We start from the raw sequence: 22335 nt of genomic DNA on the forward strand, positions 1-22335 counted from the left end.
CTTTGGAATACATAATGCATTAGTGAAATGGTTAGTTTTTTGACATAACATATAATTATTACAAACACCAAAAGAAATTTCTAGAAGAAATTATCCAAGAATGCACAATTGACTCCAAATCTGCTTCATCTCCATTATGTTTATATAAGTCATGAGAAATTCAATATTTCATCTTTTAAGCTACTCAGCACAATGCAAGTGCACAAATCCCCTGCTTAATTCACCTACAAGCCTGTTAAAAAAACAAACATTGAAAAATGTTTTCAATTTAATGCTTTAGTTGGTGTAAATGTTCAGCTCAAGAGTGATATCGCCAAAACCTGACTACCAAGGGTTAATTATTAAGAATTAACTGGACATGGCATTAAGTGAAGGAAAATACGTGAAAAACAAATGGAAAAAAAAAAGCCTGTTTTGGCTGCCAATGACCTTGCCTTGGAGTTAAGAATAGGCTGTTTTGTAACAAATTTATTAGCTTAGTCTAATTGAGATATATGCAAACTAATGAGCGAATATGTTAGTTTAAATTATTTTTGATATACTTCATAACTGGGTCTCACTGCCTTCTGCCCATTGGAGATTTCTGTGTGACGGCTGGCAATCTCAGTTTCCACGAAACCGGTCTGCGAATCCCAGTCCAATGGTCAAAGTCCATAGCCCTGGTCTCTCAAACTGAATTCAGTGGTGAGAGGTCTTCTGCATTAGTATTATTCAGAACCTGATATTACATGGTGTATTGCCATCAGAGTACTTTCCCAAGTTTGAGGCAGGTGGTCACAATTTTGTTTTTATTTTGCACATGAAATCTTGATGTTGCAAATGGTGTTGTGGATAAAAGCATCTTGCATCCAGCTCTTATGTAGTTGAATGCTACAAATGATTGAACGTTTTGTTATGCAAGTGTAACAGTCATGTCTAAAAAGTTGCACAAGTCTTGATCCAATTCAAACTGGAAAAAGCCCATAACTGCAAACTTCCACAACTGTACTGTTAGGTGCAACTAACTAACACATTCTTGAAGGTCTGATCAAAATGAATACCAGAAGAGACAGTTATAAAGATATACTGGGAAGTTGGAAGAATTTTCCTTGGAGAAAATAATGCTGAGAAGATTTCAATTATTCAAAATCATGAAGAATCTGAATCTTGACACGTGGAACCATGCCAATTTTTGAAAGTTTTGAGAACTGAAGAGACAGATTTCAAGCACAGCAAATTTTGCTTTAACTGGCACCTTTTGAGCTGGTAGGCTGGATAGACAGGCAAAAATTATATACCTCAAATACTGCAAGTTTATGGTATCATCATGATCTCCATGATGTCCAAGTAGTCAGCAGAGGGTGCATGTGAGAACGCTCTCAAGTTTTATTTAAGACAAAGTTGCATTATTATTTAAGTGATTTATGCTGTAAGTAAAGTATAACAGTGACGCGTACACCCCTGCTATTACAGTTTTATTACTCAGTGTGCTTTACACTGATTATGTGGATACCTTGATCAACTGGAATATTTAATCAACCAGCATACTTTGGTCTCATAGGTGCCCTTTAATGATAAGTTTGATGTAATTACAAAGAGGAAGGGATACACAAGGGAAAAGCTTGTGGATGCTCAGATGTTTGGATCTAGAATGTAGTGTCTGTATATGTTAAAGATGGTTCAATTTGGACTTTCAACAGGGAGATTAACAGTTACCAAAAAGGGAAGAATATGCAGGAGAGAAGGCAGAGAAACGACATATTGTTTATTCAAGGGATAGTGCAAACACCATCGGCAAAATGGGCTCTTTCCACACTAACGATTGTGAATTTCATGAGTATTAATTCCCCAGTTTTAACCACGTTTCCTCAATTTTTCTGACATTCACAGAATCAGAGTGGCCTGCCTGCAACAGCTAACCACTCTTGCACACTCAGGAAGAGTGAAGTCAAGTCAAGAAATCATCTGAGCAATGTATTTAAGTGCTACAGAATCACTTCCAAATACTGTCAACATTCTGAAGGGAAACTGTAAAACTTACAAAAATACCAAATACCACATAAAAGGCATACCAAAGTGGCTGCCAGTGACAATTCAAAGTATTTTTTCAAAATGAAGATATCTAACGTGCACAAACATGTGAATTAAAATCTCAAAAATGCATGAAGTCATACTCTGCAAATATCTAAGCCCAGTACTTCAGCATAGGTCACATCTATGCTAACAGGTATGAATGATATAGCATACTGAAAAATCTGGTTAGGTCAGTTGGTCGTTAGCAAGTCGGCACAAAAGGTGGCCTTTCAAACTTTCATTCCTGGACAATTTGTACAGAGACACTCCATTTCAAGAAATATAACGAAACATCCGAAAATACACAATTGTCAAATATCTGTTGAGCACTCTTTTGAAACAATAGGAAGTCCATCCAGAACAAAACACGTGTGGGGTTGTGTAACATCATTTTCCTCACCCACAATATTATTAGAGCAAGCCATAACGTTCACTGCCTAAGTTGAGGTCATCTGAATTCTGTTTCAGCTCAAATTTGGCGTAAAGGTGTTTTAAAGAGAAGATCTACCAGAGGCGATGGGAGGAACTTTGACGTTTTGGGTCAGAACCCTTCTTCAGAAAATGATTTTCTGAAGGAGGATCCCAACCCAAAATGTCAACTTTCCTGCTCCTCTGATGCCGCCTGGACTGCTGCATTCCACCAGCTCCACACTTATCTCTGACTCCAGCATCAGCAGTTCTTGCTTTCTCTACCAGAGGAGGATCTGAAGAACTGACAACCTGGGCAAGTGAAGTAGTTTGGGAAACAACAGCACAAAAGAAAATATAGCTTATTGCATCTTGCTCTTGTCATAAGCCCCAGGATCAACAAATAATCTTGTCTGAGCCTTATATTTTGAGGGAGGTAGTGACAAAGCAGTAATATCACTTGACTAGTAATCTAAAAGCCAGACTAATGTTCTTAGGACATGGATTCAAATCCCATCACAACTGAATGATATTTGAACTCAAAGATCTGGAATCAAAAGCTAATCAAATCACAAAATGTATCACCGTTGTCCTAAGTCCTCCATACCCATGGTTCACTAATGTCCTTCTTAAACGTAATTGGCTACTCTTATCGTATCTGGTCTACATGCAATTCTTTGCCCAATGTGGCTGACATTCAACAGTCCAAGAAAGAGCCTTTTAAGCCACTCATTTCAACAGCATTTGGGGATAGACAGTAAATGTTGGCTTCACCAATGACGTCTGTGTTATGCAAATGAATTTTTTTTAAAAAATCAAATTTAGAGTATAATTTGACCCACACGTAGGTTTTGAAAATCTTGGTTTATTATGGCTTAAAAGCCAGAACAGTTTTGAGACAACAGGTAAGAAATAACATTTCTCTAATTCAGTCAACATGCATCTTGGAAAAGTTACTCTGTCTCTTGGACAACAACAGCATTCAGCAAAGCCAAAGTGAATTTAAATAATCTACTCCATTAAATTTTCTCCTCAACCATCTAAAGGAGACTCTACTTTTACTTACCAAGATGACTATACAAAGCGCTATGGGTAAACACTGCTTATGCCCTCAATTATTTCTTTTCCACAAAGTACTTGCTTTCTTTTCTTTGAAAGGAATAATGCTGATTAGTATCTGTCATTTCACAATAAATGAACTTTGGGTTACATTTAATTGGTAACTAAATCTGTTTCTTCACTTGGCTCCAAAGAATTCTGGCACTCAGATGAAATACAGGAATGCTTCATGAGGACCAGTTCTGATCTGTGGATGAGAGCTCAAAATGGAGAATTCAGAATTGTAACTTACTAATGAAGTTAAATCTGTTTATACTGGTATTTCACAGTCTATTGAATCCTGAGAAAAAGTGTCATTCTGTTGTGGTGTTAACAGAAATAAACATTAACTTACTGAAAGGATCTCACTTTCCACATGCCAAGATAAACAAAAGACTCACTTGCTATGTGACCTCATATTGGAAAAGAATGTTATTTGGCAACCTGGGCAGTTTGATGATCAGCATTACTCAGGTGGAAAATAACTTATCTGGTTTGGACAACAAATCAATACCTGCACAGTATTCACAGAAAGCTATCATATACAATTGTATATCATGATCGTTTGATAATTTCTTTCAATTGATAACAGGGAAGAAAGTAATAAGCAACATTCTTATCACACATATTCAACATTTATAACCAAACTCCAAAGACAAACATACTAACCTCATCTGAAATCTGCTGTGCCAGGCGAATGGCAACATTTCGCAACATACATTCTGAAGTAGGGTTTGGAATGTTATGCAGAGCATTCTGCAGAACTACAGCCTGGCTATGAGTAGCATGATTTATCTGTTTAAAAAATAAAAAAAAAACTTTAACAAAATATGGTCTAGGGACATGATACCTTGAAATAATGAAAAAAACAAAATTAATGCGACATGATATAATCTATAGAGCATTCTGCCATCTACAGAGCAAGTGAACATTAAGTATGACTTATTTGGTTCTCATTTGTGTTGCCAATCTGTGATCAAAATTTTCAGAGAGCAACTGAAAAAAAGAAAATGAGCAAAGACAGAATGTGGGAAGAGACTAGCAATCAACATAAAAATAAACCTGAGAAGTCTTTTGTAGGCATACAGATATTAAAAAAGTAAACAAAAGATTACGTATAATAGACTAAAACAGAAGTTAGGTACAAGCAGACAGAAAGCATGGCTGAGGTACCAAATAACTAGACATATTTACCAGAAGTACTGCCAAAGATATGGTGAAAGAGGAGATAAATTGAAAACAAAACTGAAAAGAATGGCTGCACTTCAAGATAATATGTCAAGATGACAGGATCAAATAAGATGGACCGAATATACGGAGGGAATTAAAAAGTAGAAACTCTGGAACTAGTTGCCATTATCTTCCGATTCTTGTTAGAAACATGTGAATAGCATGCAGACTGGGGAACTGCCAAAACTGGTGCAAGGCTAAGTACAGAAAATGCAGGACAGTCAGTTTGACCTCAGTTTGAGGAAAACTTTCAGAACCCACGAAAAAAAAATAACCATTAGTCCCCTTGGATCCAAGTGAAGTTGTGACGATGAAACTGTGACAACAGTTACAGGCAAATTGCATCTGATTTGATTTGATTTTGTTTGCTGAAGTCAATGCAATTAAACAGGGTATATGGATTTCCAAATGGTATTTGAAGTAGCAAAGTTCAAGCCCATTGATAAGAAAATGGCAGCATGGATACTAATTTAGCTTAGAGATAGCAAAAAAAAATAGCAGTGACTTGCTTGTTTTTGGACTGCAGGATGATGTATTCGGTCCACCGTTTTTTATGACATGCATTAATAATTGAGACTTGGGTGCGCAGGGTATAGAATGAAAATCTGCAGATGACATAATTTGGAATTCCTGTGAACACTGATAAATGTTAAGACAATACAGCCTGGTGGAATGGACAAACAGTGCAAATGAAATTTAACACAAAAAACAAAGTGATACGTATGTGTCGGAAGAATAAGGACAGGCAATTAAAAAAGCGTCTAAAAGTTCTGAAGATGGTGCACAGGAACCTGGAAATATGCATGCACACATTGTTTAAACTGGTTGGGCAGCAGTCAACCAAGCATATGAGATCCAGCTACTTAGAAATACAGAATTAATCTAAGCGGTCAATTACGGTGAATCTTGATGAAACATTTGGTGGGCCTCAAATATAAGTAGAATGTTCAGTTCACGCTTTAGGAATGTCAAGACATTGGAGTGGGCACAAAAAGATTTAAGAGAAGGGGTGCAAGGATAAGAGACTTCTATTCAAGCCCAGATTGGTGAAGCTGATATTTTCCTTACAGGCAGTTAAGAGCAGTTTTGATGGAGGTATTCAAAACCATGAGGGATCTGGACAAACTAGTGCCCACTGTCACAAAGGTAACAAGCCTAGGTAAAACCTTGCTACGTAATAAGCAGTTAGGATCTGGAATACACAATTCTTAGATTCAGACTTTCAGTCATGACTCCAAAGAGGTTAACAGGCTAATTACACAAGGAAAAAAAAAATTGCCAGAAAGACAGGAGAAGTTCTGACAAACATGACAAACCAAATGGCCTTTCTCTGTGCTGTAGCCATTTGAGGATTCTACTGAATTGTATATTTAAAACTAGATTAGATAATAAAGCACAATCCATATATTTCAAATAATTCAGATAAGATCAAACTGTCACAACGGTCATCTAACTTCCCCATTCTCAAATACATTATAACTTCAAACTCACTGGCTGGAGGTTTAATTTATTTCACTAACAAAATCAGCAATGAAGTAAAAGTAACTCTCACTGCTAACATCTTCCACAACCTTAACATTAAGAAAATCTGGCTTTTACACAATTCCAGACCGTAGTTTAACAAGAGTTTGGTATTATAAAAAGGATACATACTGGTGAAACAGTACTGGAACCTTCCACAACTGGCTGAAATGCTTCTGCCACAGCTCTAACATGACCATATCCAACTGCAGTGAGCAACAATTTGGCTATTTTTAATGCATTAAGGTACGCAGCCCTTCGAGTCTCCATGTCTGCATTTAGCAGGAAGTTATTCCTGGTTAGTATGCCAAGAACAAGGAATACACCTCCACTTTTTAAGAAGTTGTATTGGAAATCACTTGCATCTTCTCCCAAAGGTGCACTGGCAGGCATTAACAAAGCATACACCACCTGTAGGGGAATAGAAATATTTTTAAACACAATTCAAAGCCAATTTTCACAGCAGATAAGTTCAATATTCTTATTTGTAGGCCAACTTTTATGACCATCTTCATGCCATGACATGACATAAAGATACACTGTTACAAAAAATGCACTCTAAACTTTCAGCATAATAATTTCAGTCCCCAAAACCAAACCAAAGCCTGGCTCAGTGGTTAGCACTGCTGCCTCATAGCACCAGACACCCTAGTTTGATTCCACTCTCCAGCAACTGCGTGTGATGAGTTTGCACATTCTCTCCACATCTGCTGCTGGTTCCTGCCAAAATCTAAAGTTGCCCAGGTTAGGTGGGTTGGCTGGGGTAAATTGCCCCTCATATCCAGGAACATGCTGGCTACATGGATTAGCAATGGAAAATATCAGGTACAAGGATAGGGTAGAGTGGCGGGTCTGGGTAGAATGCTGTTCGGAGGTTTGGTGTGAATTTGATGGCCTGAATGGCCTGCTATCAGGCTGCAGGGATTCTATGATTCTCCTCACTGCAGACTTCAAAAGGTGTCCATTCTCCCTTTTCCTCTCTTCCTAATTAATGGGATTATGTTTGTCAGCTTCCACTCAGCAGAAACGTTTCCAGAATCTACAGGATTACAAAATATAACCCATTCTCACTACCTACATTAGGGCTGCTTCCTGCTCTTGCCCTAAACTGGGAAATATCAACTTTACTTTTAGTTTTACTTGCTTCCTTCAGCTGCAACTGCAGTGTCCCCATTTCTGAGGTCAGGTTATCAAATCAAGTCAATTAACACCCACAGCTACCTCAATGACACATTCCCACAGTTTGCTTCCTATGAAGTGCATTCTTAGTTTTTTGATGCCTCATCCATTTTGACAATGCAGTCTTTCAGTTCAGCATTTTGTTTTTCCTCAAGCGGATTTCCCCACATTTATTGATTCAAACTAGGCCCTCAAACATGCCCACCACTTTACTAAAATTCTGCTCTTTGCACTCCCCTTCCCTCCGTTTAATCATTATAGCATTCCCTGCATCCATCATCTCCCACCTCAACAGCCTCTGGACATAATCAAACCATCAAAAAAAACACCAACTTCACCATTCCTCCCAGCACTTCAAAAGAACCATTCCTTAAGGAATCAAAGCAAAGCACTTTCCTACTCTATCTTTCTATGGGATACCAAAGGATACGAAATCTGCCCATTTATTGAGACTTGCCTCATCATCCAACTCGCAATTACAGTTGTTCCATAAAATGAAGTCATGTTTATTGTTTTCAATTTAGTTTGCAATAGTCACTGCTTACAATACAGTTGTCTCTATATTGAACAGCCCAAATGCACATTATGTGACTTTTATGCAGAACATGCATTCAGTTCACAAACATGACCCTATGCTACTGGTCACCTCTCTTATTAACTCTCCAACCTCGCGTCCCATGAACTCCCTGTCCTCAGCCTACTTCAGTGTTCCAATGATGTTCAAGTCCAAAAATAAGCATCTTACTCTTTCATCAGATGCCCTTCTAGAGTCAAATATTGAGTTACTTCAGAGAGTAATTGCTACTTAGTTTTCTGCCTCAAGCAGGTCACAGCAAAGACATTCAAATCACCAAATCTCAGTTTTTCCCTGCCATCCCCTCCAAAAACATAATTTCAGCCTTTTGCATAATGGTGTACAAGAACTAGAAATAAACAGATTACACACCTCAGTTAGGTATAAGACTTGAGAGGCAGACTGTCCAAAAAAAAGTGAGTCAAGATTTGGACTGAGGCTGCTCTCCCCAAGCTTTGCATGATCCAAGCAAATAGCACGAAGTTTTTCAACTGTAGTGTTATCTGAAACAGAGGAACATAAAATTAAGCATAATATGACAATCAGGAAAAGTGGCCTGATTTAGTATTTTAAGCCCTCGATTATTTGAATATAACTAGAAAGATGAGGTTTCCATCTTGCACTCATCAGGACAAACATCAGGAGCATTTACACCACAGGATGGCAGATAAATCAGTTTAATTTTAGAAACAGCACTGAAAGGCCAACAATGATGGTCCCTTAGATATAAGCCAAATCCTTAAGGAATAGGACAGGACAGAGAAATGGCATGGCATAAGATGAATTCACATGTGGAAACGAACAAGCTGAAATAGCTTTTACAGAAGAAAAGATTTAAGGGCTGCTAAAAATTAAGAAGGGATTTTACTGGGGTAGATAAAAAGGAGAAAAACACTTCAGGACAACTTGCAAGCAAACCAACTTAAGGGGAAAACTAACGTTTCTCAGGACAATGCCTTGACCAACCAGAATCACCCTGCCAAGTTAAAACTTTAAAGCCTGGCAGTTAACTGTCAACCATCATTAAATGGCACAGTCTCCATAAAAATGCTTCAACTAATCATAACCTACTTGGCAACCTATCAGCATTCTCCTCTCATGCAGTATAAACATGATATTTTCTGTCATGTTTAAATTGGTATTCTTGCAAATTGGCACAAAAAGCTTTGACAAAACTTGTACATTTTTCAGCAATACTCAAGAGTTATTCTATCAAATGATGATTACACTTCTATTTTTGCCTGGTTGGCAGTTTTTCAACTTTATAATTGGTGCATGACGCATTGTAGACATTGTTCCCAGCTAACATACATCCTTTGAAAAGCATTGGCATGACTATCTTCCAACATTACAAATAGCTACAGGGCAAAGGATTTCAAATACAAAGTTACATCAGAACTAAATGAAGTTCAAAAGTCATGTTGAGTTTTTATTTTGAAACACAAGTAACTAACATGAATCTTTCAAATTACATTAACATCCAACCTGCATTATTAAATTAATATTCGAATTAATTTTTACTTCCCCTCTACCCCCGAAATTACAACTAAAAATTCATCAACTCAGTTAAGGGGTATAAAGCATAATAAATTGTTTCAATTGTGAAATCAAAGTAATTAAATTCAAAAAACCTAGATATATTTTTAATGCCATTAAGTGTGTCTGAATCTTCAATTTACACTACATTAAAAAAACATAATTGGTCTTAGGACTAAAATCACCAACACCCATTTTCGGTCAAGAACATATTTTAATTCCAAGACTATGAACAGTATGCAAGAATAAAAAAGACTATCTAAGAACATAATCTAATTCATTATTCCCTTTCACCTGTCTTTGGTGTACAAACATGTTGATCCATGTTTTTCCTGATGCATCTCAGCATGGTAAATGCCCTCCAATAAAAGTGATTTTGTCACTTTAAGGTGGTACAATTTACATCCAGTGAAGCAGTCTGTAAATGTGAATTATATGTCTATGCGGCTGGAACTTTCATTCATTCCTGACCAGTAGAGAATCCAGTACCGATTGCTGCCTTTTATTAACAAAACTTTTGTGAAAACCTCAGCAAGCAATTGACACTTCTTCCACTGGAGCTTCAGAATTCACATGGTGGAAAACAAAGTCTGGGTAGACTATTACAATCTCAGGAAACATAAACCATGATCATAAGGCATCAAGACAAAACTCTTCTCCCAGCTCAGACTGGGCGAACTTATTATAGGACATCCATGTAAACATTCACGCAAAGATAACAAACTTAAAAAGAGTCCTACAGTATGGAGACAGGCTGTTCAGCCCAAACTAATGCATACTGACCAAAAATGTCTATCCATGCTAACCCCATTTCCCTGCACGCGGATCTATATCCTTTACATCTTTCCGATCCACGTTGTTAATGTACCTGCCTCAACTGATTCCACTCGCAGCTCATTCCATATGCGTACCACACTCATTCCACATGCATAAAAATGTTGCCCTTCAGGTTCCCATTTATTCTTTCCCCTCTTACCTTAAGCTGATGCCATCTAGTCCTCAATTCCCATACCTCTCATGATCTCATACACCTCTAAGATACCCCTGCATCTCCTACGCTCTAAAGAAAATAGTCCTAGCTTGTCTAACCTCTCCCTACCACTCAGTCCCTTGAGTCCTGGCAACATCTTTGTAAATTTCCTCTGCATTCTTTCCAGTTTAACAGCATCTTTCCTATAGCCAAACTGAACACCATACTCCAAGTGCGGCCTCAACAACATCATGTACAACCGCACATAACTTCCCAATTTCTATTCTCAATGCACTGACTTATGAAGGCCGCTGTGCTGCAAACCACCTTCACTGCCCTGTCCATTTGTGAGTCCACTTTCAGAGAACCGTGCACTTGAACTCCAAAAGGTCCCTCTGTTCCACTGCACTCCTTAAGGCACTACCATTCACCATGAAACTACTACCTTGATTTGACTTTCCAAAATGCAACCCTTCACACTTATCTTTCTTAAATTCCATTTGGCATTTCTCAGCCAACTTCCCCAGGTGATCAAGATCCTGCTGCAATTTCTGACAAACTTCCTCACTGTCCACGATACCACCTATTTTACTGTCATCTGTAAACTTACTAATCATGCCTTGTACGTTTGCATTGAGATTACTGATATAGATAACAAACAGCAATGGGCCCAGCACTGAACCCTGAGGCACATCAGTCATCATAGGAGTCCAATATGAAAACATCCTTGCACTATTACTCTCTGCTTACCATCAAGGTGACTATGTATCAAATTTGCCAGCTCTCCCAGGATTCCAATGCGATCTCATCTTCCACAGCAGCTTACCACGTGGAACCTTACCGAGGGCCTTACTGAAATCCATACAAACTATGTCTACTGTCCAGCCCTCCTCAACCTTACTGGTCACTTCAAATAACTAACAAAATTTCTTCTCATTGGGCAGCTCCTTAGGAATAAGGGTGGTTTTCTTCCACTAGGAGCTATGGTCCTTAGGTGATTAAATAATTTAATACTGGATCTGTAAGACCGACCACAGGTGGAGCTTGCTGAAGCAAGTCAGTGGAATACACACTGCTCACACTGTATTCTCTTAGCCCCCATTTGGGCCTGAATGAGATGCCCAAAACAGCTGACACCTTCACATATGCTGCTTCTTCAATTTGACTGATTTTCGGGTAGAGATTCCCGAGTCAGTGGGGATCTTGCATTTTTCAAAAAGGCTTCAAAGGCATTCCCAAAAAGATTCTGGAAAAGCTCAGGTCTGGCAGCATTTGTGAAGAGAAAATCAGAGTCAATGTTTCAGGTCTGGTAATCCTTCCTGAGAACTGAGGAAGGTCACCAGATCCAAAACGTTGACTCTGATTTTCTCTTCACAGATGCTGCCAGACCTGCTGAGCTTTCCCATCAACTTCCGTTTTTGTCCCTGATTTACACACACACAGTTCTTTTGGTTTTTACTCTGATTCTGCTGCCTTCCTGGTAATTGCCAATCATGCTGAAGCTCAGAATACAGCCTGTTTTGAAAGCCTTAAGTCAAACATGTGGAAAATATGACCCAGCCAACATAGCTAATTTGATACAATTAGTGTCTTGATACTGGGGGTGTTGACCTGCAAAACGGCACTGATGTTGGAGCGCCAATCCTGGTAATATTTCTCAAGAGGTTTGAGTTTCTACTGAACTGAACTGAACATATCAGGTTAGCTGTGATATATAGAATTAGATAACTAATGGTATGCAGAAATAGAAGGCAGACACAAACGAATCTGTACTTTCAGAATGCAGACATAAATGATTGATTACAACTAGGGTCAGCGGCTAGTCAAATTTTTGTTGTAGTCTCCATGTTGAGACACAAGACTGATCAAAGCAATCTTTCGGACAACATTGGGACAAGTTCCAAAATGGCGTAAGCTTGCCTCAAAGAGCTGAGAAGCAGATGCTTCAACACCATATAATGGTTAATCCAAAGAACATAGCTGTTCAACCACGGATGCCAAGGAACTTTACGGGTACTGTGAATTTAGACAGGTCAACTCGTAACCATCTTGCTAAACAAAAATATTTTAAACCTACAATTTATCAATAGTATTAATTCTCCCAAAAAGAACACTTGCACAAAACACGTCAAGTAGCATGGAATTTCAAGATTCCAAGTGGCTGGAGAATCTCACACAGCCAATTAGTTCAATGTGGTTTTGAACAAAAAATTTTTGGTACACATGCAATACAGATAGCAAATTTGACAATCACAACAAAGAGACAAAAGGCAGGAATAAAGTTAAATTAAAACAAAAGAAAAAGAAACATTGTCCCAATTGAAGAGAGATAGAAAACTAGGATGTTGTAATCTGGCCAATCTGTTCATATATTGAAGAGCAAAGAAAAGAAATCACCATGACACAGACAAATTGACAAAGAACTGACTGAATTTTTTTTCTCATAAGTAGACGGGGGAGCTAAATGAGTCACATCAACATACTTCAGCCAGCTTATGTTGAAGGTATTTGATTCATGTTTACATTTTCCTCAAGGGAGTTCACGTTGGCATTTAAAGTAAAAGTTATGAGCAGCAAACTGGATGGATCAGCAGCTTTTCCTGGTCTAATTTGCAAGCTCCTTCAAGGAAGAACAAAGAAAAAGCCAAGTTCAGCCACTCACAAGGAAATAATTCACTGTCACAAATGGCGCAATCAAATCATTACCAGAATGTATGACAGGAGTCAATTGGATAGGTTTCAGTTTGCTATCTATGGCACAAACAGCAAGATAACATTCACTGAAATCGTCATTTTTACTGAACGTAACAGAATCCAAGTAGCAAACTCATGCAATAAGTGAACAGATTTTGCAGTACTAACCCTTAATATACATCGATTAGTGGAGGTGGCAGGAACAAATGAGGAAGGTGCTCATCTTCATTAGACAAATAATTTTTTTTGACAGCTTCACCCACTCTTTTTTGATTTATTGTGAAGTTCTTGGTAAACAACAGTAACTGCAATCCTTGCACAAAGACATGCTTTTTACTCAAGAGTTGAGTGAATTCTGTTTCTTCCCTCTCTCCCCCCTCTCTCTGCCACTTGAGCTCTCATACTGAGGAATCAAGCAAAACCATTCACAAGCCAAACACTATCCCAACAAGTATTGATAGCTGATTCTCTAACCTTACCCTAAGAGTCTTCAAATATCCTGATCAACACAATGGTGCTGAATTCTTGTCAGGAATCACAGCGGTTGAAAGGCTTGGTTGCATGAAGTTGACCGTGTAGGTAAACCGTCTATGGGTGTGTGAAGATTTGAAGCTGGAATGGCTAAGTGGTCAAATAGCTGGATGACTGAGGTATTACTTTGGGTGAAAACAAAAGTTCAACTTATCGATGGCTCTCTGTAATCAAGTGCATGCCTAGGTACAACACCAAGGATAAGTAGAAGGGCCTTGAAGGGCAAATCCTTTCTCCTGAAGCAAGCACAGACTTCATGCAGAAAGGAATTCACCAAATAACAAAACATTTTTTGCTTTTCAAAACATTAAAAGTAGAGAAAAAAAGTTGCTGGAAAAGCTCAGCAAGTCTGACAACTGATTTCTCTTCACAGGTGCTAACGTTTCAAGTCTGATGGCCCTTCCTCAGAACTGACGGTAGCTAAGATGATGCTGGTTCATATGCAGATAAGCTTGGGTGGAATGGAGTCCGAGTGGGATGCTCTTCCAAAAGTCAATGCACACTTGAGAAACCAAATGCCCCGCTTCCACATAGGTTCTATGAGCACTTACAGTTCCAGAAGGGTCTCTGGACCCGACACGTTAACCGATTTCTCTCCTCAGACATTGCCAGTGCTGCTGAGCTTTCTCAGCAATTTCTATTTTGGTTTTCACTTACTTATTTTAACATTTGTTCGGTAGATCATTGAGCTGGATGTTCTGGGGCGTGCAGACGTTTCATTATCCTCCTAGGCAAAAATCATACAAATCCGGAAGGAGCAGAACACCAACGCTTCGCTTAGCAGGTCACACCGATGTTGTTGCCTAGAAGGGTAATGAAATGTCTGCACACCACAGGCCAACCGGCTGGATGAGTTAGTGAACAATCCGAGCTACAAATTTTTGCTAAGAACTTATTGTAACATTGTTAATTTATTGAAAATTCCAAGTACCAAAATTGAATTCAGTCGAGTGTCTCAACTTCAAGCTTGAATGCTTTAAGGCCTTTTCCCTAATGCAGGTCCTATGTTGTACAGGTTTTACATTGAATCTCAATTTCCTATTGAACCACACAGTCACTTGACTTAAAGGTGCACTTTTCAGAAACAGAACTCAACTTTAAGTGAGGATGTGTGTAAGATGTGTGCACTTAAATGCATCAGCTTATATATTTTGTAACTAACAAACAAAGCAAATGTCAAAATGAAGCCAAGTTGCTTGTGTTTAGAATACTTAGCTCAAATTCAGTTTAATTTCAACAATTTTCCAACTGGAAACCTGTGAACAAAAACATTCACTTTGGACCACAAATTCAACCGAGTAAAATACTTCCATTCTTTCAATGATTCAATGTCCAACAAATTGACTGCTTTTAAAAAATAAAAGCAGATATTCATGGCTTGTGGACATTGTCATTCCTAGCCTTGGAAAGGTGGCAGTGAATTGCCCTGAAGTGTCAGTACACCCACAATGCTGTTAGGAAGGGACTTCCAGATTTCTAACCCAGAAATAGTAGCTATGATATTCTAAGCCAAGGTGGTATGTGACAGAGATGAGAACTTATAGATGGTGCTCCAATGAACCTGCCACCCTTGTCCTTCCAGGTGCTAAATGTCACACACCTGTAAGGTACCATCATAAAAGTCTGGATGAGTTGTTACAGTCCATCTTGCAGACGCTATACTACATTGCCAGTGTTTATTGTTGGCAAAGCAAGTTAAGAGAAGTTTTTAGATATTTTCTAAACAATCTGTTCAGAGATGTCATAACGCATCTCTGGAGCAGGTGTGTGGGGCTAACAGACAGGAACACTACCTGTGCATAAGGACCCTAGAGATACCTTTCCACTTTTTGGCATAGTCATTGCTACGTTATTCATAAAACGAGCACTAAAATTGCAAACACATTATGTTCAGTTGTCCCAAGACTTTTTGGTCAATGTCAGTAAAACCCTCTTTTAAAACAAAAGAAATCTGTTGACTAATGGGACCAGCAAATAAAATGAATTTCACTTTTATTTGCTCATGTGAACCAGGCGATTCCCTATGCATCTCAAAAAGAAATGAACTGACAGAACCTTAGGAATTTCAAAACATACAGGACTGAACAGCAACTTATGCACATAAATCAGTGTCAAAGCATTATATTCGTTTATTAAAAATTGTTTGCTTAATTAAGTACGCTAAACATGTTCAACATCCAGCCATCTACATTTTCTACATCGGATTCCGATAACCCTGTTGTCTAACGTAGCCAAATTGCAAAACAAAGTGGTCATGGTAGTTCACTGGCATTGCATTTGCAATGTTAAATCTGCATTGAATCTGCGAAAGCAAATTGCAGACCTATATTGTGCACTTACAAGGACCAAAATCACCCATTTCAGAAGTCATGCAAAGCCAATCTCACTCCTCTGCTAAACTTCACTCCAAACATTACTAAGCTCAATCAAATTTAATATGACAGCTGATGTCAAATTTACTCTACACAACACCCAAGAGTCAAATATCCATTAGTTAAACTGACAATAGATTGAAAATAATTTAATGCACAGCTTTCAGAGACAGATATCCTTATTCTACACTAGTTCAGCCTATGGTTGACTGATTTCCATGAATTATTTTATGAATGAAGTGGTAACCTTAGTTTACTTATGACTCTGTGACAGCAATTAATGGCACTGATGTTCAAGGTTTAAAAACCTAAATCATCAGTTGACAACACAAACATTATCTACCCTTTGAAGTAAACATTGTTCTCATTAGTATCTTTCTTAAATACCTTACCAGGAGGCATGAGCTTCATAAGGATGCGAGCACCATCTCTCAGTTGTGGCATGTTTAGGCTACTGCCCAGATCTGCAACTTGCCAAAGAAAGGAAATGTATCGTGGGTGTAAAGACATGATCTAAGGAAGAAACAGATTAAGAATAACTAAATCAGCCAAATTAAAATACAACTTTAAGTGCATAGAAACACGTGTCTGTACAGAGATTACATTTTACCAAAAACCAAGCATAAGTGAATTAATTTCTTTGAAGGGGTGAATTTAATGTTAATTCACTTCAACCTCAGCACATTTCATTTAATTCTTCATTTTTGGTCGACTTTGGCAAAGTATTACATTTATCAATAATCAAAACGTCTAGTCCATAACTTAAGAGTCAGCTTCTTTTAACAATCGCAGCCATCTGAGTGATAACATTTAAAGCTCTAAACAGATTCCACGACTTGATCAAGCATATGGTGCAACCTCAAACATGAGTTCAATAAGACAATTTCACGTTATTAGAGGTGCTGCACTGAAGCACTGTGTTTGTTCAATGTGTGTTGGAACAAAGGTGAGAAACAAGAACATTCTCCCAATATCTTGGCTGACATTTATCCCTCAAATTCTTAAGTTAATTGGTTTCAAACTTCACTACTATTGAGACTGTGCAGTGCACTCATCAGCTACCACTTACTTAAAGCAACAGTCACTGCAATTCAAAAGTGATTTGTTAATGCAAAATACTTTGGTAACGCCTAACAATGGGAAAGGCACCATGTGAAATTAACTGCACAAATGAATACATTTTCAAAGTGTGCCATGTTGCAAAGTAGGAAGATGGCTCAAGCAGGGGAAAGATTACACAAGGATGGGTCATGTTGCTAGGCCCTTGTAGCCTAATTGATTTTGGATACAGGAATATGAAACCATTCTGTCCATTAAAATAGACGTCAACAAGGCATAAATCTTTAAGATAACTGATGTCTTCACAGTTAGTAAAGAAACTAAACTGATTAGCTTTAAGCCATTTTCACACTGCTCTCTTGATACCATGCACCTGTGTGAACCTCCAGGATATCTCTAACCAGTTTCACAGAACGGAAAAATCCAACACACCCAGCAAGAAATACTTGCATGACTGGCTCAATTATCCACCAATCAAAAGCTGACATTGCTTCAAATATCTCTCAGTCATGCAGCCCGTATTAAGTTTCATGATATAATTGGGCACAACTGTCCACTTTCTGCCACAGTAGAATTGTGAATTGCCGTTAGGATACTTGCAACAATTACCAAGTGCCAATTTTCAAAATGTCCACACTGATACACAAGGAGGAACGAGGGCATAGAACTTTTTTCTAAGAGGAACACTGGACAAAGACAGCCATTTTAGCAATTTCCCTCGATCCATCGTGCTCACTTTATCTCTGAGGCAACTGACCTCTTACCTTCATCTGCAATGCTCTTAGCAGTGGTCACTTTCTTTTCATCATTTTTAAGTTGGAATTTCTCTTCAACATATTCTTGCCTATCCACAAAAAATACCTGGCATGCTTGGTAGTCCATGATAGCTCATACGTCACACTAATGAAACAATCAATATATTCACTTTCAACAAGCAATTTTATCAGCTGGGTATAAAACAAGACAACTTACACGACCTTCAAGGACTATCTGATGGAGAATCTTAATTTCTTCCATTATTCTGGACAGACTATGAGATGCTACATACACATGCCTGCACATGGCGTGACAACAACTACAGTGACTCTGAAGTAAATAGCCATTTGTCCCTTTCTGATGCCTCCAAATAAAATTGCTTAGAATTTCCACTACAGGAACAGGCATCTGGCACTGCTGGCCTGTGACGGTGCTTGTACTACATGAGCCTCCTTTACCTACATCTTTAACTGGGTTCTTAATACAGGCAACTCATTTCTAATTACAGGTTCTAACCATTCACAAGGCAAACATGTTTAACATACAACATACCTACTTTATAATTTCTTCGCAAGTTTCTTTGCAATGAAACAATTTTGGACATCTACCTGATTAAATTTATCCATAATTTTAAGGACTCAATTAGGTCACCTTGCCTCCCCACCCACACTCTACTGATTCTTACTCAGAAGTTACATCAACTCAGTCCAGAATTATGCAGAGTATGAAGGGTCTAGGCCCGAAACATCAGCTTTTGTGCTCCTAAGATGCTGCTTGGCCTGCTGTGTTTATCCAGCTCCACACTTTGTTATCTCGATTTCTCCAGCATCTGCAATTCCCATTATCTCTGACCACAGATTCTTAACACTGCTCGGTTTCGAATTCCCTTCTTCTTTTTTACTGCTCCATAGAGAAACATTATGTTGCACAGTTTGAAATATGGCTGTGATAAGAACCTGTGTAGGGGTGTCCACTCGAATTTTGGCTGCAAATCCTGATGGAACTCTGGAAATGCTGATTGACTGAAAGAAATATTTGCTGTTTGGTATTTTCTGAGATCTTACGGCATAAAATGAGTAATTGTTTCGTCTCTTTACATGAATCATTCTCCCCGTGTCTGTGTGGGTTTCCTCCGGGTGCTCCAGTTTCCTCCCACAGTCCAAAGATGTGCAGGCTAGGTGGATTGGCCATGCTAAATTGCCCGTAGTTTTCAGGGGTTTTTGGGCTATATGGGGACAGGGATGGGGATAAGTCTGGGTGGGATGCTTCAAAGAGCAGTGTGGACTTGTTGGGCCAAAAGGCCTGTTTCCACACCGTAGGGAATCTAATCTAATCTACAATTAACATGAGTAGCCTGCTGCCAGTGATGTTGCAGCTGCATCTGCAAAGTCAAAAACAATTATATTTGACTACGAGTATTACGCACAAAAGCTGGATGGTGTTACTTCGGACATTGAGCCAACAACCAGGAATGTCCGCGCGCAAGGAATATTTTTCTCAAGCCCACTGGTGGGTACATTGAAAATCGATACAAAATGGGAAAGATCACTTTGGTACAATTATGCACAACCTGTCATATTTTGACATGTTTGAGCATTAAACAATTTGGAAATATTGACAAAATCTGTAACACATACTGTACATTGCACTTGAAATGTTTACCAAACAGATGATTAAGATATATGGTCTTTTTAAAAAGCTAGAAATGCAAACTATGAAAATATAAACTTAGGGTATCATGTGCCGACAGTGCAAACCATGATCTGCAAAAGTAATACCCACTCGTTAATGCTCATGATTAGTTAAGGGTTGTATGCAGAAATGCTAGAATTGGACTGAAAATTTTTGCACTCTTTGAAAGCTCAATTAAATCATAGTTGAAACTCTGAAAATTTAAGGCAGTTAAGCCATTTAGAATATATGGTAGAAATTCTGAAATTAAAAATGAACTTCTCTTTCGACTCTGATGTATAAAATTATACAGAACAGTATATCTGACTGATTAAGATTGAAATGCAATTGCACTTGTTTTAAATAGTCAGCTGCAACAACTCCAGAAGTCAATCCAGGCTAAATTCTTAATACAAATCAAGTAACTTTAACTGAGCTTCAACAGCTCAGTTGTTCAAGCTGTTGCGCTTTAGGTACCAGATTTCTTAGAACAAATCTGAATTCAATAAATATCTGGAACTAAGAATCTGGTGATAAACAACCATAAAATCATTGTCCATTTTTGCATAAAATAAAAACAAATGGCTCACAAATGTCCTTCAGGGAAGGAAGTCTGCCATCTTCACCTGGTCTGGTCTACATGCAATTTCTGACCTACAACAACATGGTCTTCTCAACTATCCTCTGAAAAGGCCAAGTAAGCCACTCAGTTGTAATCAATTACTACGAACACTCAACAAAAATGAAAGTTAGAGAGACACCAGGCATCAAACGAAGCATCAGAAACGACAACAGTAAAACAGCCCTGGTAATCCTGCAAAGTTCTCCTGACTAACATCAGGCAGTTAGTGTCAAAAGTGCAAATATGACAGTTATGCTCACAGAATCATACCTTATTGTATCTCAAACACCATCACTGTTGTTCCTGGCTTTGTCCTGTCCCACCAGCAGCGGCAGCAGCACAGTGACTGAGTCAGCAAGGGGTTGTCCTTGATTTGCGCCCCCCCATGAACTCTCACGTCAACAGGTTTATAATGGCAAGGAAATCTCCTGCTGATTACCATGTACTATCATCCTTCCACTGATAATCAGTACTCCATGTTAAACCACACTTGGAGGTAACATCAAGGGTGTAAAGTGTACTCTCGGTGGGGTAGTTCAATGCCCTAAACAAAGTCAAAAACATACTAAACCTCATCCTCTTCAATCTGCCTATTCAAAATACATCTATCCATGTCTGCATCATTAAGTGATGGTCGCACAGTCTTGTGGAGACGAAGTCTCACCGTCACACTGAAAATAAGCTCCATCACGTTATGTGACACCATCACCACGCTAAGTACGTTCTTGGAATTCCTAGACAGTAGAAACAGGCCCATCAGCCCAGCAAGTCCACACTGACCCTCAGAGCATCCCACCCAGACCCAACCCCCTTTAACCCACCTAATCTACACACTGCTGAACATGATGGGCTATTTAACATGGCCAATCCATCTAACCTGAAAATCTTTGGACTGAGAGAGGAAACCCACGCAGACACAGGGAGAACGTGCAAACTCCACACAGGCAGTTGCCATAGGGTGGAATCGAACCCAGGCTCCCAGTGCTGTGAGGAAGCAGCACTAACCACTGAGCCACCATGCCACCCTAATGTCAGTTTTTTCCACGTGGTGGTTCCCTCACCTCATACTAATCTAGCAATTATGTCCCTTACTACCCAACACCTCAGTCAGTGGTGCTGCTGTCAAGCTACTCTTGGTAGTGGGCACTGAAATCACCAGAGTATCCTCTGCACCCTTGCCATGCTCACTGCTGCCGCCAAGTGTGATTCAATGAGAGGTCCATTGAACAAAAACCTAGTGACCTTCTTCAAGCCAATAACAAACTATCAGGCAAAACTTAGGCTTCATCATTATGAATTCTGCATACAGATGTCCAGAAATTGCAAATTGTCAATCATGCCCAATCTTGGTTCTGAACTCTCAAAATGTTTGAAATGTGGAACATTTCTTCAAGGGTGGTGAGCCTATGGAATTCATTACCACAGAAAGCAGTTGGTTTACCCTCAATGAATGGAAGACCAGGCTCAAAGGACCAGAAGGCCTACTCAGCACACTTTCTAGGAAAGATTAATACACAGTATTTATTAACTGTTCCAAACTTGCCCTCATAAATTTAAAGTAACAAATTTAACAGTGTCCCTAAACGGGACCCTACATTTACTTCAGCTTAATATTTCCATGCTAGCACACACTATGATATGGTGACTCAGTGGTTAGCACTGCTGCATCACAGCACTCAGGACCTGGGATTCGATTCCACCCTCGGGCGAGGACTGGGTGTGTAGAGTTTGCACATTCTCCCCGCGTCTGCATGGGTTTCCTCCGGGTATTCCAGTTTCCTTCCACAGTCCAAAAATGGGCAGGATAGGTGGATTGGTCATGCTAAACTGCCCAGTGTTGAGGGATGTGTAGATTAGGTGGATTATAGGGGGATGGGCCTGGGTGGGAAGCTTCGAGTGCTGGTGTGGACTTATTTGGCCAAAGGACTTGTTTCCACACTGCAGGGATTGTATCATTCTATGAATGTGTTTTTATTTTCCCTTCTCAATTGCCATTCTATTTATATTCTCTACTTACCAGCCTTAGTTTCCTGTGCTCCTCTTCTTTCAATTTATTGTAATT

General features: G+C 38.9%; 1 protein-coding gene across 2 annotated transcripts in view; it reads right to left on the reverse strand.

Annotated features, from left to right (window-relative positions):
- Positions 1-22335, reverse strand: part of usp9 (ubiquitin specific peptidase 9) — a 230651-nt gene that overhangs the window by 104937 nt on the left and 103379 nt on the right. For both annotated transcript variants that reach the window (XM_048541510.2, XM_048541511.2), the window contains 4 exons: positions 16558-16678; positions 8435-8565; positions 6442-6720; positions 4228-4353 (listed from right to left, as the gene is read on the reverse strand). In XM_048541510.2, the coding sequence (XP_048397467.1) occupies positions 4228-4353; positions 6442-6720; positions 8435-8565; positions 16558-16678 (657 nt within the window). The remainder of the gene's footprint in view (positions 1-4227; positions 4354-6441; positions 6721-8434; positions 8566-16557; positions 16679-22335) is intronic.

The sequence above is a fragment of the Stegostoma tigrinum genome, chromosome 12 (assembly GCF_030684315.1).
Source record: "Stegostoma tigrinum isolate sSteTig4 chromosome 12, sSteTig4.hap1, whole genome shotgun sequence".
Lineage (NCBI taxonomy): Eukaryota > Metazoa > Chordata > Chondrichthyes > Orectolobiformes > Stegostomatidae > Stegostoma > Stegostoma tigrinum.